The sequence below is a fragment of the Oratosquilla oratoria genome, chromosome 20 (assembly GCF_046742065.1).
Source record: "Oratosquilla oratoria isolate Oo_2021 chromosome 20, ASM4674206v1, whole genome shotgun sequence".
Taxonomy (NCBI): Eukaryota; Metazoa; Arthropoda; class Malacostraca; order Stomatopoda; family Squillidae; genus Oratosquilla; species Oratosquilla oratoria.
In genome coordinates this window covers 25,731,794-25,747,613 of record NC_134796.1, presented here as the reverse complement: position 1 = coordinate 25,747,613, position 15,820 = coordinate 25,731,794, and the positions used below count along the sequence as shown (strand labels likewise).

The 15,820-nt window shown below is 40.9% G+C and overlaps 1 protein-coding gene across 4 annotated transcripts in view; it reads left to right on the top strand.

Annotated features, from left to right (window-relative positions):
- LOC143036416 (putative ATP-dependent RNA helicase vasa-like) overlaps positions 1-15,820 on the top strand; it is a 388,960-nt gene that overhangs the window by 97,054 nt on the left and 276,086 nt on the right. For all 4 annotated transcript variants that reach the window (XM_076203755.1, XM_076203753.1, XM_076203752.1 and 1 more), the window contains exon 3: positions 8,076-8,262. In XM_076203755.1, the coding sequence (XP_076059870.1) occupies positions 8,076-8,262 (187 nt within the window). The remainder of the gene's footprint in view (positions 1-8,075; positions 8,263-15,820) is intronic.

Sequence of the window (15,820 nt, the reverse complement as noted above, 5' to 3'; positions counted from 1 at the left end):
AAGTTCATGTTTTTTCGTGTTAATACCGTCAATGTTGTGTTGTAATATGTTGATGTTGTGTGTTCTGTATGTGTTGTATGTTGCCGTTTGGGGTTGAGGTTGGGGTGGTAATGGGGAAGGTGTAGGATCTGGGTCAGAGGGGGGGAAAGGAGAGATAGGGGAGTACTGATTGGGGGTAAGGGCAAAGGGAAATTGGGAGTGGGTAAGGATGCTGGCTGTGGTTGGGGAGGTGGGAGTGGGGTTACAAGAGGGCAGGTAGAACATGTCCAAGTGTTTGTATATTGGTTTGTGTCAGCAAGTGTTGTACAAGTGAGGTGGGCCCAGTTTTTGCACATATTGCACTGAACTGAGCCCTTTGTCTGTCTGCTCGTAGTAATGGGTTTAGAGCATGTTGGGCATGTGTATATTGTGGTGGGCCCAGGATTGCTCTCTACATCTCCGGCTAAAAGTAGAAGAAGAGGGGTGATCGCCGGAAAATCACCCCTCGGTGCAGAAAAAACGTAACATTGCATGTTGGGAAAAAGGATTGTGGTACTCCCCAAGGCAGGTGTAGCTCCTCTTGGGGATCGGTGCCACCTGCGTAGAGCTGATGGCCAGGGGTGGTTGCTGCTGTTTGGCCCCCAACTCTTGGGGTTGGGGGTGGTCCCACGACGTAGACGCTGCAGCTCCAGGAGCTCAACAGCATGGTTAATTGCAGGGGCTTCAGATTCTCTGCTGAAAAAACAAAAGCCAGGTTCTCTAGACTAAGATACAAGGAAGATACCAACGTTAGTCTTAGAGGGTGTTATATTACCAAATGAAGATCAGGTTAAATATTTGGGTCTGTTTTCGGACAAAAGTTTGACATTCACTCATCACATAAATGAGGTCATATGCACTGTTAAACAGCGACTTAATATACTAAAGGTAGTGTCTCGCTTCAACTGGGGAGCAGATCGTATAACTCTAACAAGGTTTTACCAAACACTGTGCCTTAGCAAAATGGATTATGGATGTCAAATTTATGGATCGGCATGTAAAACCTCATTAAAGAAGCTTGATGTAGTCCACAATATAGCTTTGCAGATTTGTTCAGGAGCTTATTGAACATCTCCAGTGGATAGCTTGTAAGTGGACAGAGGAATTCCTCCCCTTTATATTTGCAGGGAGGAATGCCTTAGATATATATCTCGTGTGTTAACATCAAAACAGAATCCAAACTTCAATTATGTAAAGCAACCGGTAGACAGAGCTCCAAGAAAAGGTACTCTGCCTAAACCTATAGAAGTAAGATGTGAAATTGGGGCAGAGGAGGTAGGACTTGTTCATGTTTCAATTGCTGAGGTTGCGCCTCCCAAATTCCCTCCTTGAACTGATGTCCCTAAGTAATTTGTCCTTTTAAAAACAAGAAAAATAGAACTGCTGTAGAGCTAAGGAGTGAATTTTTATCAGTACATGCGATTCAGTTTTTTTATACTGATGGATGAAAATTCCAATATGGTGTTGGTTGTGCTCTTGTGTCTGATAACACAGTTTTAACCCCAGACAGGTAGCGTGGACAAACTCTCCCGGTACAGGTAGCGTGGTGTCATATCTGTTACTTTCACTTTGGGTGCTTATACCCAGTTACCATTATGCCCTTATTTTTTTATAGTTTACTAATATAAAGACTCATTTTCTACTGGTGAAGGAGGAGAAAAAAATGCTGAATATAAAAATAACACATGATTACGAAAATTTTGGTAAAAATAGACATTTGGTCAAATAACAGACACTGTACACTTTAGAATACCAAATTCCACCACTAATGAGTGTTCTTTTCTTTTTTAAGTAGAAGAGTTCCTGAGTTGATTGATGTAAAAACATTGTTGATTGGAGCAAAACTGCAGAATCTGTAAAGAAGAGAAAAAGTGGTTATTTTTTTTATGTACAAAATCACAAAAAAAATTGTGAAAGGAAGGCTGTATCTATAGTAGTAATACTTGTTAGATCTGGAAAAAAAAAATTCCAGAAGTCATCTACAATTATTCTAGATGACAAAACCCTAGAAAATGATATTTAGTGACTATAAACTAAAAAAAAAAAAAGGCTTGGTTTCAATGTAACCCTTACTGTGCGCAATTTACGTAAAAGAAAGGCATATTTAGAGTGTTAATAATTGATGGATATGCATGAAATTTTGCAAAAGTAATCAATAATGGCCCTAGATGAGAATAAAAATGTTAAAAATTATATTCAGGAAGAATAAGTATACCCCATCTGGGGTATTGGCTGCTTGTTACTGTGGCAAAGTAGCATGCAGTCGATACTTTAGGGTCTATATGGGGGGCTCCTACGGACCAGAGCCACACATCATTTTGTCTATGATAGAGGAAAACTGTTCATAGAAAAATGATGACACTTTTATACTACGACTGTCCCTCCGTTATGCTGCCCCCCAACCCTTGTTGCTATACTGTACCATTTCTCTGAGTGTTTTCTTTTTCTATGGTGGGGGAAAAGAATACTGTCACCAAGTATTCCCACTTGGATCATAAGAGGCGAGAAAAAAAGGGACGGGGATTAGGACTAGGCATCCCTCTCCTTGTAGCCCTACAGGGCACATTCCTAGAAAAAAAGGCAGAGGCATAAGAGGGGCTGGAGGGCCTCGGTCCAGCACCCTAAGGTTTGGGTCTTTTAATGTACGTGGATGTGGTACAGATGAGAGTAAAAGGGAAGAGATAGGTAGTATGTTTGTGAGAAGAAAGATGGATGTGTTGGCTTTGAGTGAAACTAAGCTGAAAGGGAAGGGCGATTGTAAGTTTGGGAGTGTAAGTGGGAGGTTATCAGGAGTGAAGAGAGGGCGAGGGAGGGAAGGGGTGCTATACTAGTAAGTGAAGAGATAGGTAAACATGTAGTGGAGTGGAAGGAGGTTTCCTCAAGGATAATGTGGATGAAGGTGAAACTGGGAAAGGAGATGTGGGTTTTTGTAAGTGCATATGGGCCTGGCAGTGAGAAGAATGTAGAAGGGAGGCCTTTTGGATAGATTTAAAGAGTGCATAGAGGGTTTAGGGAGAAGTGTAAATGTAATAGTACTGGGAGACCTGAATGCTAGGGTAGGAAAGAAGCCAATTGATGGAGTGGTTGGGAAATGTGGAGTTCCAGGAAAGAATCGTAGTGGAGAGTTGATGGTGGAAATGTGTCTAGAGAGTTGATGATAGCAAATACAGTGTTTCGGAAGAAAGTCAAGCATAAGTACACATGGGAGAGGGTGGTGGAGGGAAAGGTGGTAGATAGAGCTTTAATGGACTATGTAGTGGTAAATAGGATTATGATAGGAAGAGTTAGGGATGTACATGTGCTAAGGGGAGAGGGTGGGGGAATATCAGATCATTTTCTGGTGGAAGGTAAGTTGAGAGTGGAGGACAGATGGAGGAAGAGGAAAGGGACAAAAGGTAGGGAGGTGCTTAGAGTGAACTCTCTAAACGAAGAGGAAAAGGAGAAGGAGTACAAGAGGAAGCTGAAGGAGTGGGAGGGAGTGAAGGATAGAGTGGAGGTAGGTGTGGAGGAGGAATGGGGATGGTTCAAGGAGGGAGTCACAAAGTGTGCAAGGATGGTGTGTAGAACAAGAAGGTCAGGAGGAAATAGAAGGAAGGGTAGTGAATGGTGGGATGAGGAAATGAAGAAGGTTGTAGAAGAGAAGAAGCTAGCTTTCACAGATTGGTTACAAAGTAGGACGAGGGAGTCATATGAGACGTACAGGGAAAAGAAAAGAGAAGCAAAGAAAAAGGTAAAGGAGGCAAAGAGGAGAGCAGATGTAAAATGGGGTAAGAGTATGACAGAAAATTTTGAAAATAATAAAAAGATGTTTTGGAAAGAAATTAAGAGAGGAAGAGGAGGCGAATCAAATAGAGAAGAAAAGGTAAAAGGTGCAGATGGAGAGATGATAATGGAGGAGAAGGCAGTAAGGGGAAGATGGGCAGAATATTTTAGGGAGTTGCTTAATGTGAAGGAGGATAGGGAGGGAAAGATAGCTGCAGTGGGAAATGCTAAGAAAATGAGTGATGAGTGAGGAAAATGGAGGAGAAATAGGGAAGGATGAAGTGAAGGCAGCAGTTAAGAAGATGAAAGCAGGTAAGGCACCTGGTCTGGATGGATGCCATGCAGAATGTCTTAAAAAAGGAGGTATAATGATGGTGGACTGGTTGGTGAGGTTATTTAATGTTTGCTGGAGAGAAGGTAGAGTGCCAGAGGACTGGAGGAGTGCGTGTATAGTTCCACTTTACAAGGGAAAGGGGGACAAGTGTGAATGTAGTAGTTTCAGAGGGATTAGCTTGTTAGTGTAGTTGGGAAGGCTTATGGGAGGATCTTGATTGAGAGGATTAGGAGAGGAAGAGAGGGAGTAATTGGTGAGGAACAGTGTGGGTTTAGGACAGGTAGAGGTTGTGTAGATCAGATTTTTGTGGTAATACAGATATGTGAGAAAGCTATAGGTAAGGGGAAGGATGTTTTCTGGGCCTTTATGGATCTGGAAAAGGCTTACGACAGGGTAGACAGAAAGGCACTGTGGGAGGTTATGCGGATATACGGGATAGGAGGAAAGCTTCTGGGAGCTGTCAAGAGTTTTTATGATAGTAGAGGAGCTTGCACCAGGATTAGAACTGGAGAGAGTGAGTGGTTTGAGGTAAAGGTGGGACTTCGTCAGGGATGCGTTATGTCACCCTGGCTGTTCAACTTATACATGGATGGGGTGGTGCGAGAGGTGAATGCAAGGGTAGTGGGTCAGGGATTGGAGATGGTTAAGGAAAATGGAGAAAAGTGGGAGGTGAGCCAGCTGTTGTTTGCGGACGACACTGCGCTTGTGGCAGGATCGGAGGAGGGATTGAGGAAGCTGGTGACAGAGTTTGGGAGAGTGTGTGATAGAAGAAAGCTGAAGATAAATGTGGGAAAAAGTGAGGTGATGAGATGTACAAGGTGTGACAGTGGCAGTAATCTGGAAGTGAGCATCAAGGGAGAGCAACTGGAGAAAGTGGATAGTTTTAGATATTTGGGTGCAAATGTGGCAGGAAGGGGTGGAGTGAAGGTGGAGGTAGAATGTAGATTGAGAGAAGCGAGTAAATGCCTTGGTGGTTTAAAAAGTGTAGTGAGGAATAGGAATCTGGGAATGAATGCTAAGAGGAGACTGTATGAAGGAGTGATTGTGCCAACAGCACTGTATGGAGCAGAAACATGGAACATGAGAGAGGAAGAGAGAAGGAACTTGAATGTGTTTGAGATGAAGTGTCTGAGAAGTATGATGGGGGTTACTAGGCTAGATAGAGTGAGAAATGAGGAAGTGAGGAGGAGAACAGGGGTGGAAAGGGAGCTGGGAGATAGGGTTGATGAAAGAGTATTAGGGTGGTTTGGACACATGGAAAGAATGAGTGAAGAAAGACTAGTAAAGGAGGTATGGAAGGCAGATGTGGAGGGAGTGAACATGATGGGACGTCCTAGGATGAGATGGATGGATGGGGTGAAGGGGGCTTTGGGGAAGAGGGGAATGTCGGTTGAGGAGGGACGGGAGAGGACAGAAGACGGGTGAATGGAGAATGGTTGTATATGGAAAACGTTGTGATGCATGAGGTGGATTGGACGGTGGAATGGGGGTGAGGTAGTGTGTGTGAGCAAAAATTTTTGACGCAGCCCGAAGGGATTTCTCCCCGTCCTCTCCTTTATATGGGGGTACGGAGAGGTGGGGTCGCCGATTTAATGAAGCGGCCTTGCTGTGGATGTGCTGTGTCCTGCGACACTGCTTCTGACACAGGGCAATGGACAGGGTGCAGGGATGACCCGTCATCTAGGAGGTGCTAAGATGGGAGGGAGTGTGGAGTGTTTTCGGGGATGAAATGGGTGGGAATGTTTTTGTGCCTTGTCCTTTTTGGCTACCCCCCTGGTAAGGGGGGAAAAAGCCTTGGTATATGTATGTATGTATGATAAGCTGGTAAAAAAAAAATAATTCGTGAAACTTACCACGCGCGATGGCACTGGTCACAGATGTAGTTGACCTGCGAGTTACATGCAGGTTTATGGCACTTTGCACATAGAAGCTTGGTCCTGGCATTAGAAGAGGAAGGGCAGAGAGGGCATCTGCCTCAAAAGTCACTGTAGAATGTTCTTCATCGCTACTCACGAAAAGGGCCTGTAAATACTTCTCCTCTGTCAGGCTTCTCTTTACCATGCTGAAATCTGATAATAGATAATAAAAATTAGAAATTAGCCTGAAAATCACATTTTCGCTGCCCTCTGATCCAATATGGCGATTGATACGGGTAGCTACACCATTCACTGATATTTTCTGATAAACACAATAAAATTATTTCACTAAGTAATAGTGCAGTAATGTAAAATGCAAAACTTTTGCAATTGTGTGACTTACCTGAGTGACACTAGCGTGGTGTTAGATATGCACCATTTACAACATTGGAGGGCGATAGCGGGTGAAGGTGGCGGAGCAGAGGTGACACACATGTTGCTTCCTCTGAGGCCGGTGAATGACTAACAGTCCCTGAAATACAAGCGAGATCATGCAAGATGTCTATGCGCAGAGACAAAAAAACGCATTTTGCGCAGCGCCTTGGTGCGGATCTGACACAACGCTACGTTTCCAGGGTTAAAGAGGAAGTTGCCTTATTTTAGCTCTGTCATCTCTGTTTTTACTGCTGAAATGCTGGCAGTCAACAACGCCTTGAAATTGGTTTTTAATTCTTTTTCATCTAATAAGAACATTGTCATTTTTACAGACTCTATGAGCATTCTATCCTTTCTAAGTAAATTATTGCCTCTTCACTATTTAGTCCAAGAAATACATGACTGGTTGAATCTTAACAACTGAAAGAAGATAAAAGTACACTTTTGCTGGGTGCCGTCCCGTGTGGGTATCACTGGAAATGAGCAGGACAATGTTGCAGCCAAAGCCGCTACTAGGGTCAGCCACATAACAGACAAAAATCCCACATACAGACTTCAAACAAGTAATTCATTTTTATGCAGTGAAGTGGCAGGAACAATGAACAAGGCTGGATGGTAGTTACAAGTTAAAAGAGGTTCACCCCACAGCCCTTGGAAGTATCATTCTTTGGACAGGAGATCAAGTATTGTTTTAACAAGGTCAAGAATTGGCCATTCCTACATTACCCATAATTTTTTTATGGCAAGTGGAGCAGAAAGGCTGCCCCCCCCCCCCCCAATGCCCCACTTGCCAAGTTGTTTTTACAATTAAACACATTTTAATTCAGTGCCCTGCATACTCTAATAAGCGCAGGGCAAGCCTTTTAACAAATTTATCTCGAAGAAATTTTAGGGGAGGATGCTCATGTAAAGAATATTTTAAAGTTTTTAAAAGACGTCAATATATTTTATGAAATTTAAAATTGTGTATAAGATTGCTTGTGAGTGTATCTTGTTTTGATGTGTTTTTGCGAGTGCTTATTGTTTTTACCGTTTTACTTGAATTTTTTATTTGTACATGATAGATATGCGCTGAATGGCCTACTGGCTCCGGCGCTTGGCCTTCAAGGCGAAAATTTCATAAATCAATCGATCAATCTTTCTGCATGCTTCTGACCCAGGGCAGTGGACAGGATACAGCAATGACCTGTCACCCACATGTAGCGAAAATGAGAGGGTGGTGGATGGGAGCGAGTACATGCAACTTGGCTACCTCCCTTATAAGGGTAAAAAACATTTTCTATATAGAAAAGGTTCCCCTAAAACTTAAAGATGATGATTAATATGTTCCCAGCAATTTTGATTGGCTCATGAAGATGGGATGATTTTGGCATGTACGTTTAATTCATTGAGATGATGTTCTAACAGAGACTGAGCATGGCTTACAGAAGTTGGTGAGAAAATTTGGTAAAATTTATTGAAGTAGCACCTGGTCATTAAGATATCGTAAGAGTAAGGTAATTATGGCACCAAAGAGTGAAGAGCAGAATACATAGGGTGGTGGGTAACTTGCAGAGTATCATAAACTTTGCCTCAAATTTAACTAACTGGATGCTTAATTGACAGATTTTTACTTATATTTCATGTATTTATTTAATTGTTGTTTCCCTTTTTCTCTTCACCTCTTTTAGGAGAACCAGACACGTGGAAGGGGTTTCAAGCCATTTGATGGTGAGGATGGAAGAAAGAGTTTCAAGTCATCTTTTGGCAGCAGTGCAAACACTTTCAACTCATCTGATGGTGATATTGGAAGAAGTTTAAATTCTGATGGTTACAAAGGAAGGAGTTTTAAGTCATTTAATGATGATGATAGTGGAGGTAGGTATCTTAATTTTGATCAGTGGTGTTGTTGTTATGGGATTGATTGATTAAAGGTTATCTGGCGTCGTAACTGCAGAGGTCATAGACGTCAAATTGTTAAATTCTAAGATTCAATTTTGGGTATAGATAATAATAGTGATTTACTATGTATAGATGAAGGTAAATATTAATAAATCTAAATTCAGTATCAGGTATTAGTTATCAAATAGTGTAATGGTTATAACAAAGGATTACAAAGGCGGAGCATGCCGACAGGAGACCTTTTGGTCCATATCTAGGTCAGATGCAAAAAAAATCATAATAATAAAATGATGAATAAAAACTCTGATAATGTAAATAACAAATAAAATACATAAATGCATAGGTATAGTTAAATAATAAACAAACAGGTAAATAGTAAATAATAATATATTAACATATACATACATATACCAAGGCTTTCTCCCCCTTGCCAGGAAGGTAGCCAAAAAGGACAAGGCATAAAATCATTCCCACCCATTCCATCCCCGAAAACACTCCACCCTCCCTCCCATCTTAGCACCTCCTAGATGACGGGCCATCCCCGCACCCTGTCCACTGCCCTGGGTCAGAAGCAGTGTCGCAGGACACAGCACATCCACAGCAAGGCCGCTTCATTAAATCGACGACCCCCCCTCTCCGTCCCCCCATATAAAGGAGAGGACGAGGAGAAATACCTTCGGGCTGCGTCAAAATTTTTGCTCACACAAACTACCTCACCCCCCATTCCCCCGTCCATTCCACCTCATGCATCACAACATTTTCCATATACAACCATTCTCCATTCACCCGTCTTCTGTCCTCTCCCGTCCTTCCTCAACAGACATTCCCCTCTTCCCCAAAGCCCCCTTCACCCCATCCATCCATCTCATCCTAGGACGTCCCCTCATGTTCACTCCCTCCACATCTACCTTCCATACCTCCTTTACTAGTCTTTCTTCACTCAATCTTTCCATGTGTCCAAACCATCCTAATACTCTTTCATCAACCCTATCTCCCAACTCCCTTTCCACCCCTGTTCTCCTCACCTCCTCATTTCTCACTCAATCAAGCCTAGTAACCCCCATCATACTTCTCAGACACTTCATCTCAAACACATTCAAGTTCCTTCTCTCTTCCTCTCTTATGTTCCATGTTTCTGCTCCATACAGTGCTGTTGGCACAATCACTCCTTCATACAGTCTCCTCTTAGCATCCATTCCCAAATTTCTATTCCTCATTACACTTTTTAAACCACCAAGGCATTTACTCGCTTCTCTCAATCTACATTCTACCTCCACCTTCACTCCACCTTTTCCTGCCACATTTGCACCCAAATATCTAAAACTATCAACTTCCTCCAGTTGCTCTCCCTTAATGCTCACTTCCAGATTACTGCCACTGTCACCCCTTGTACATCTCATCACCTTACTTTTACCCACATTTATCTTTAGCTTTCTTCTATCACACACTTTCCCAAACTGTCACCAACTTCCTCAATCCCTCCCACTTTTCTCCATTCTCCTTAACCATCTCCAATCCCTGACCCACTACCCTTGCATTCACCTCTCGCACCACCCCATCCATGTATAAGTTGAACAGCCAGGGTGACATAACGCATCCCTGACGAAGTCCCACCTTTACCTCAAACCACTCACTCTCTCAATTTCTAATCGTGACACAAGATCTACTACTCTCATAAAAACTCTTGACAGCTTCGAGAAGCTTTCCTCCTATCCCGTATATCTGCATAACCTCCCACAGTGCCTTTCTGTCTACCCTATCATAAGCCTTTTCCAGATCCATAAAGGCCCAGAAAACATCCTTCCCCTTTCCTATAGCTTTCTCACATATGTCATACCACAAAAATCTGATCTACACAACCTCTACCTGTCCTAAACCCACACTGCTCCTCACCAATTACACCCTCTGTTCCTCTCCTAATCCTCTCAATCAAGATCCTCCCATAAGCCTTCCCAACTACACTTAACAAGCTAATCCCTCTGAAACTACTACATTCACACTTGTCCACTTTTCCCTTGTAAAGTGGAACTATACAAGCACTCCTCCAGTCCTCTGGCACTCTACCTTCTCTCCAGCAAACATTGAATAACCTCACCAACCAGTCCACCATCACTATACCTCCTTTTTTAAGACATTCTTCATGGCATCCATAATAAATGAAAATCAGACGGACAAATGATAACAAAACAAAAACAAATAATATAAAATAAATTATAATCATTACAACATCTTGCTTAGGTGTTTATCTAAATGATTCTTAAAGCTTTGAACTAAACTACATTGCACTACTTGTGCAGGAAGTTTATTCCATTCATTAACTACACAGTTGGCAAAGTTGTTTCTACCTACTTCCAAATTGAATCTATTTCCGGACAGTTTGAGACCATTGTTCCTTGTCAGATTCTCATTCAATGTGAAAATTTTGTCACTTGATGTTGTCAATTCCCTTTAGAATTTTAAAGACCTGTATCAAGTCACCTCTGAGTCTACGCTTTTTTAGGGAAAACAGATTCATATGTTTTAGTCGATTTTTGTATGATTTTTTTTTTATATTTGGAATCAGTTTTGTGGCTCGCCTTTGTACTTTTTCCAGTCTGTCAATGTCTTTAATGAGATTCAGTGACTATACGGAAACAGCATATTCCAAATATGGATGAACTAACGATTTATATAGCTTGTTAATGAGTGATGGGCTTTTGAAATAAAAAGATCACGCAATCAGTCCTGGAATCTTAATTGCTTTCTCAGAGGCTGAAATACACTGCTTAGATGATTTGAGGTCGTTACTGATAATTACGCAGAGATCTTTTTCACTATCCACTTTCGTTAACGAATTTCCAAATAACTTGTAATCGTACTTACTCTTATTTTTAACCTATGTGCATTACCTTGCATTTACTTGTGTTAAATTTCATTAGCCACTTTTCAGACCATTGCTGTAATTTATCTAAATCTTCTTGAATATCTAATGGGTTTGAGTGATCATTTACCACTCCGCACAGTTTTGTATCATCAGCAAATTTGGAAACGGTAGATTTTAGTCCATGGTCTATATCATTTATATATACTATGAATAGAAGTGGCCCAAGAATGGAACCCTGAGGAACTCCACTTGTAACATTTTTCTATCTAGAAGTTTTTCCATTTAAAACAACTCTGTTTTCGACCATTCAACCAATTACTAGTCTAACCTAATAGGCTACCACTTATTCTGTTTAAAGCTATATATATGGTGTTAACCACTTCACTCCGGGACTTAAATCTCGCGGGCAGCAGCCAATGCCAGCCGTACGACGTGTCGTAATAATACTCGCATCATAAAATATAGTCACCGCTTATATCGATCGTTCTCTCTTTCACCCGTGGATTTTGAAAACCATAGAGAATGGGATTCAGTGCATATTAGGGAGAATGTAAAAATGCAGGGGTGACTACAATAAATATAATCAAGACGCCGATATGGCAGCGTCGTGAATCCACTTGCTCTTCATGACGCCTACGTGTGCGGCACCATATGGTAGGGGTTAAATTATGTTAAGATCTGAATAGAGTTAAAAGCTATTTGGTTTTAATTATTATTGTTATTACACAATTTATGACTAACCAGTCCAAAGAGTCTAACTAGGCCCTTAGTGTTGGTCAGGACAGAATTGAGAAGATTGAGTAAATATATGTAGGAGTATATCAAATGAAATGAGAGTGGTAGGATTATATTTCAATATTAATTTGTATTTGTTACTAAATTTGATCAAGTAGGTTAACTTCTTTTAAGAATTTAATGATTCCCTCATAATCATTCTGCAGTTCTTTTCCCAATATCTTGGCCAAATTATAGTTACCATCTCTCTCTTTCTTATTTGGGAAGTGATGCACTCTCAGTTCTCTGTGATTAGGGCATTCAACCAGCAAATGTTTAATAGTCATGGGGATTAAGCAATCTTCACAGTATGGTTGATTTTCACCACTCGTGAGATATCCATGGGTCAGCCTTGAATGTCCTGTGCGGAGACGGCATATAATTACTTCCCATTTCCTTGGCATAATTTCATATTTCCAATGGTGTATATTTGTGGTGATCTCTTTCATTTTGTTATGTCCCACTTCATTCCACTGTTGTTTCCATGACTTGTGGATGATATTCGTGATGCTAGGAAGGATATCTCTATATGATATTGTGCACCGTTTAGGGATCAGACTGGTTGCTGCTGACTTTGCTAGTTGGTCAGCTTTTTCATTTCCATATATATGTACCGGTACATGTGCTGGAACCCAGCAAAATGATATAGTGATCCCTCTACATTGTAGTAGAAACACCCACTGTGAGATTTTCATTGTTAGAGGATTATTGCCATTGGAGATTTCTATTGCTTGTAATGCACATTTTGAATCACAATAGATTGTGAAGTTGGGTGTCTGAAGAGTTATAATGTGTTCTAAAGTGGTTAACCCCTTCCATACGGTGCCGCACACGTAGGCGTCATGGACTTAGATCTCGGTGGCAGCAGCCAATGCCAGCCGTACGACGTGTCGTAATAATACTCGCATCATAAAATATAGTCACCGCTTATATCGATCGTTCTCTCTTCACCCGTGAATTTTGATAACCATAGAAAATGCGATTACAAAAGAATTAGAAAGAATGTCATTATGGAGGGGCGACTACAATAAATATAATCAAGACGCCGATATGGCAGCCTCGCGAATACACTCGCTCCCCATGACGCCTACGTGTGCGGCACCGTATGAAAGGGGTTAAAATTCCATATAGCTCTGCTGTAAAATTTGATGCTGCAATTGGTAGTGCTCCTCTACAGCTAAAATTATCGCTAAAAACTCCATATCCAACGCCAGCATCTGTTTTTGAGCCATCCGTGAAAACGAATGTGGAATCCAAATGTTCAGTAATATGTTCTAAAAACTGTCCTTTAATTTCTGCTTCTGATTTATCTCTCTTAAAACCTTTAAAATATCTACAAAATTTAATTATGGGAAACTTCCATGTTGGGGTAACTGGTAATTTAACTGGGCAGATCTGATTTGTGATATTTATAGTCTCCAGTATTTTTCTTATTCTAAAACTAAACGGTCTAGGATATCTTGGATGATTTTCATAAAAGTTATTAAAATAATTTCTGTTGGCTGTAGTAAATGCTCTTGATTCAGGGAGTCTCTGTGTCCTAAACCAGTACCGGATGATAGATGACTGTCGGTATAGTTCTAGTGGAATCTCTCCAGCATCAATTAGTAAACTGGGGATGGGGGAAGATTTGAAAGCTCCTGTTGCCAAACGTATGCCATTGTGGTGTACTGAATCTAGGATCTTTAGATGTTTGCTTGATGCAGAAGAATAAATTTCACATCCATATTGTAGTTTGGTAATTATCAGAGATTTATGTATTCTGTCTGTATATCTGATCCCCAGTTTGTATTTGATAAAACTTTAAAAATGTTTAAAGCCTCTTGACATTTGGTTTTAATATGTTTCAGATGGGGGATCCAAGTAAGCTTTTTATCAAATATGAGACCTAGGAATCTAGTCTCTTCAACACAGGGTATTCTATTGCCATATAGATAAAGGTCTGGGTCTAGGTGTATCCCCCTAATGCGACAAAAGTGCATGATTATTGTTTTGCTGGTAGATATTTTAAATCCTTGTTTTTCAGCCCAGTTGACGATCTTGTTGATAACGAGTTGTAGCTTCCTTTCTGCTACAGGCATATAGGTAGCAGTGAAGGATATTGAGAGGTCATCTACATATAATGTGCTTAATATTTTATCTGGTATGATATTTGCTACCCCATTTATTGCCAAAGCAAAAAGTGTTACACTAAGTATACTCCCTTGTAGAACACCCTCTTCCTGGCATCTCTTATCTGATAAAGTATTACCAATTTTAACTTTAAAATATCTATGGGATAAAAGTGCTTTAATGTATAGGGGTAATTCTCCTCATAGACCACAATCATGAATGGTCTTAAGAATTCCATGTCTCCATGCAGTGTCATATGCCTTTTCTATATAAAAGAATACAGTTATATGATGTTGCTTTGAGGCATATGCTTCACATATGGAGGTCTCCATCTGCATTAGAACGTCTATTGTAGAATGCATTTTCTAATCCACATTGTGATAGTAATATAATATTACGCTCGAGATACCAGACAAGTCTTGTATTTACCATTTTTCCATTATTTTGCCAAGACAGCAGGTTAAAGCAATAGAACAGTAACTGGAAGCTGAATATGGGTCTTTTCCTGGCTTTAGAAAAGATAATACAAAAGCCGTTTCCCATATGGTTGGGTATTTGTGCTCCCGCCACAATCTATTTATAATACTTAAAGTTTTGTATTCCTTGTAGTATGTTTAAACATTTCATAGGGGATCTTATCTGGACCAGGGGCCGTATTTTTGCTTCTATCTAGGGCAGCATCAAATTCTCTGTCTGTAAAGGGTATGTTGTATGATTCTGTCTTGTCTGATGAGAAATCTAAATGTTGTTGTTCTTCTTTTATTCTGTATTGGTGTCTTGGGCTACTGTCAGTCTTTTGTGAGACTTGAGCAAAATGGTTAGCCAAAATATTACTAACTTTTTTGAATCGGTGACAAGGGTATTGTTAACTTTAAGCACCGGTGGAGGGTTGGGTGTAAATTTCCCTGCTATCTTATTAATTTTTTTTCCAAATACTGGGGATGGGTGTTCGACTATTGATGGTAAATACAAAGGATGCCCATGATTGTCTTCTGGCAGCTTTCATTGCTTTATGGAATCTAGCTCTGCATTGTTTATAGATCATATTCTCAATTGTTCGATGTCTGCGGTAACGGGTAAGTGATGTTCTTGTAGTTCGATGTAAAATTCTGAGCTCTTCAGACCACCATGGAACTGGGCGTCGCTCAAAGAGTCCTGTAGTTTTTGGTATAGAGTGTATACCTGCTGTATGAAAAGTTATCCATCTGGGGTATTGGCTGCTTGTAATTGTGGCAAAGTAGCAAGCAGTCGATACTTTAGGGTCTATATGAGGCACCCGTATGGACCAGAGCCACACATAATTTTGTCTATGATAGAGGAAAACTCTGTTCATAGAGAAATGATGACACTTTTATACTACGACTGTCCCTCCGTTATGCTGTCCCCCAACCCCTTGTTGCTGTCCTGTACCATTTCTCTGAGTATTCTTTTTCTGTGGTGGGGGAAAAGAATACTGCCACCAAGTATTCCCATTTGGATCATAAGAGGCGAGAAGAAAAGGACGGGGATTGGGACTAGGCATCCTTCTCCTTGTAGCCCCACAGGGGACATTCCTAAAAGAAAAGGCAAAGGTATAAGAGGGTCTGGGAGTTTTCCGACCAGCACCCTAAGGTTTGGGTCTTTTAATGTGCGTGGATGTGGTACAGATGAGAGTAAAAGGGAGGAGATAGGTAGTATGTGAGAAGAAAGATGGATGTGTTGGCTTTGAGTGAAACTAAGTTGAAAGGGAAGGGTGAGTGTAAGTTTGGGAATGTAAATGGGAGGTTATCAGGAGTGAAGAGAGGG